General features: G+C 39.0%; 1 protein-coding gene across 1 annotated transcript; it reads left to right on the top strand.

The window, feature by feature from the left end:
* Window positions 1-1,199: 1,199 nt before the first annotated feature.
* On the top strand, window positions 1,200-2,189 carry LOC136155965 (olfactory receptor 7A17-like). The gene has a single exon (XM_065918228.1). It carries the CDS (start codon window positions 1,200-1,202, stop codon window positions 2,187-2,189), a length of 990 nt encoding a protein of 329 aa, XP_065774300.1.
* The last annotated feature ends 1,453 nt before the right edge of the window (window positions 2,190-3,642 follow it).

The following is a 3,642-nucleotide window of genomic DNA, read 5'->3' as shown; positions in this document are numbered from 1 at the left end:
TGGATCCACTTTTACTCAGAGGAATGAATCAAAACAAACAAACAAACAAACAAACAAAAAAACGTGAGAGGAACAACATGTGAATTAAGGTCTCAGCTGTAGCAGGGAGATTACCTTTTTTCTCAGCAGCCTTTGACACCATCTCTCATAACTCTCCCAATTGCTTATTCCTCTAGACACTTTGGCTTCCTTTTAAGTCTAGAATTTGAAACAAGTGACATACTTAGGACCTTTGCACTGACTCTATCTCCAACAGGGCACACTCTTTCACCAGGTAATTTTGTGTCTCTGCTTTGTCTTTCTTCAGGCTTCTGTTCAAATTTCTCCTAGTTTGCAGATCTTCTTCAACTCCCATTAAAATGTAACAACTCCATTCACTCTATTTATGCTTATTTTTCCCCCTAAAACCTGTCACCAGGTACATACTTTTTGTTTGCTAATTTATATTCTTTCTTTATTATTCATCATTGAGAGTTTTGGTTGTCAGCATCCTATAATTTTAGCCCAGAATACAGTCAATTGTTGCTGTTTAATGGTTAATTTATGTCTGACTCTTTTGCAGTTTCATGGACTATAGCCTGCCTGGCTCCTATATCCATGGGATTTCCCAGACAAGAATACTGGAGTGGGTTGCTATTCCTTCTCCAGGGGATCTTCCTGACCCAGGTATCAAACTCTCATCTACTGCATTGGCAGGTGGATTCTTTAGCACTGAGCCACCTGAGAAGGCCAAGACACAGTATTCAACATAAATTTTTCAAATGTATGAAAGGATTTTGCATTTAAACTGTGTAATAAGATTACCTGTAGGCAGAAAACCTGACTATGGGAAATTCTATTCACTATTGTCATAGCTTCCCTGGTGACTCAGACCATAAAGAATCAGCCTGCAATGCAGGAGACCTGGGTTCAATCCCTGAGTCAGGAATATTCCCTGGAGAAGGGAATGGCAACCCACTCCAGTATTCTTGCCTGGAGAATCCCATGGATGGAGGAGACTGGTGGGCTGCAGTCCATGGGGTCGCAAAGAGTCAGATATGACTAAGCTGAAATGAACTGAAATGAACTGATAACAGTTATGATGTCACAGAAGGCCATTTAAAATGACTGAATATAATTTACAGCATTTCACTATGTTAAAGTCTATATGTGTAAAAATTAGTCATTTTTCTTTCTGTCCTAGTAGTGATCACTACCACATGGTACCAGGCAACAATACACAAATTTCAGAATTTATTCTTCTGGGATTTTCAAAGGAGCCAGAATTGCAGCCCCTCATATTTGGCCTTTTCCTATCCATGTACCTGATCACTGTGTTTGGAAACCTGCTCATCATCCTGGCCATCATCTCAGATTCCCACCTCCACACCCCCATGTACTTCTTCCTCTCCAACCTGTCCTTTGTAGACATCTGTTTTATCTCCACCACCATCCCAAAGATGCTGCTGAATATAATAACTCAAACCAAAGTCATTACCTATGAAGACTGCCTCACTCAGATGTATTTTTTCCTACTCTTTGTACAGTTGGACAACTTCCTTCTGACTGTGATGTCCTATGACCGCCTCATAGCCATCTGCCATCCCCTTCACTACACAGTCATCATGAACCCTGTTCTCTGTGGACTGCTGGTACTGATATCATGGCTAATAGGTGCCTTGAATTCCTTGTTACAAAGCTTACTGGCATTACGACTGTCTTTCTGTACCATCTTGCAAATCCCCCACTTTTTCTGTGAATTCAAAGAGGTGATCCAACTTGCCTGTTCTAACACCTTTCTTAATAATGTGATGATGTATTTTGCAGTTGGACTCTTTGGTGGTGGTCCATTCACTGGGATATGTTACTCTTACTCTAAGATAGTTTCCTCCATACATGGAATCTCATCAGCTCAGGGGAAGTATAAAGCATTTTCCACCTGTGCATCTCACCTCTCAGTCGTCTCCTTGTTTTACTGTACAGGCTTAGGAGTGTACCTTAGCTCTGCTGCTACCCACGGCTCACACTCAAGTGCAACAGCTTCTGTGATGTACACAGTGGTCACACCCATGCTGAACCCCTTCATCTACAGTCTGAGGAACAAGGACATAAAGAGATCTCTAAGAAGATTCTTTGGGATGGCAGCTATAAAAGGGCCAATTGTCCTGGGGCTGAGGAAGTGTCAGTTATTACAGCACTCAAAGCATTAGAGGCAGAAATTGTGATTCTTGACCAGATTTCAGAAAGAGCTCTTATTCCTTGTATTTGTTTCCTGGTCTTTCTATTTCTTTGATTTCAACTTCTCCATATAATTTAAGTAAGTCACTTGATTAAGCTTACTATTCTGTCTGGTATATGGATATTTTCCTTACTACTCTAAGTTTATTAATTTTTTTTCTGAAATTGGATGAGAAATATTTGAAATTTTCCTTTTATTTCATGGGAAAATTTTTTTCTTCATTTTTTCTCTTTAAATGAGAGCTATCTTTCCAAGTATTTTTAAAAAAAATTTTCCATAAGGAATTGTCTTGAGTTGTATCACTCACATAGAAAGATCACACTTAACAGCTAGAGTAACCCATATAATTCCATTGCAGAGTGAAATCTGAGTCTCTCATTTTTTGCCTATATCATAACCTTATTTCCATGATATCTTGATAATATCAACTTTATTCATACTACTGAGTTTTATAACTGCCCTTCTGGGGTTATATGCTGCTTGTTCCACCTGTGTCCCTAGTATCTACCATAGTCACCTATTAAAAATCATCATCAAATGTGTATCTGCCAGTAAAATCTATACTGAAATGCAAATATGAATAAATAAACTGACCTAATGTGGTCTTTGTGCTCCAAAATTGCTTCTAATGGTGACTGCAGCAATGAAATTAAAAGACTCTTGCTCTTTGGAAGAAAAGCTATGAAAATTCTAGACAGCATATTACAAAACAGAGACATTATTTTGCCAACAAATGTCCATATAGTCAAAGCTATGGTTTTTTCAGTAGTCATGTATGGATGTGTAAGAGTTGAACCATAAAGAAAGCCAAGCACTAAAGAACTGATGCATTCCAACTGTGGTGTTGAATAGGACTTTTGAGAGTCCCTTAACAGCAAGGAGATCAAACTAGTCAATCCTAAAGGAAACCAACCCTGAATATTCACTGGAAGGACTGATGCTGGAGCTGAAGCTCTAATATTTTGGTTACCTGAAGAGCAGAGTCAATGGAAAAGATCCTGATTCTGGGAAAGACTGAAGGCAGGAGAAGGGGATGACAGGATGAGATGATTGGATGGCATCACCAACTCAATGGGCATGAGCTTGAACAAACTCCAGTATATGGTGAAGGACAGGGAAGCCTGGCCTGCAGCGGTCCATGGGGTCATAGAGTCAGACATAATATCAACTGAACAACAGCAACAATATGGTCCTATTGTCAGAGATAACCTTAAATATGTCATGGCAAATTTTCAACCTTACATGTAAAAAATTTCTATCTATACATCTACTCGTTGAAAAATGAAAAATTGGTGTCCAAGAGAGAGGGAGTCTATACTTTGGAGTTAGTAATTGGTTGGTGTGCTTTATAATTGTTTTCCTGGATCACTCAACTTTGACTTTAAAATTTCCTGTCCTGATTACACTTATGACTCCTCTGTTGC

The sequence above is a fragment of the Muntiacus reevesi genome, chromosome 1 (genome assembly GCF_963930625.1).
Source record: "Muntiacus reevesi chromosome 1, mMunRee1.1, whole genome shotgun sequence".
Classification (NCBI taxonomy): domain Eukaryota; kingdom Metazoa; phylum Chordata; class Mammalia; order Artiodactyla; family Cervidae; genus Muntiacus; species Muntiacus reevesi.
Note: the sequence above shows the minus strand (reverse complement) of the source record. Positions and strands in the feature narration are given on the sequence as shown.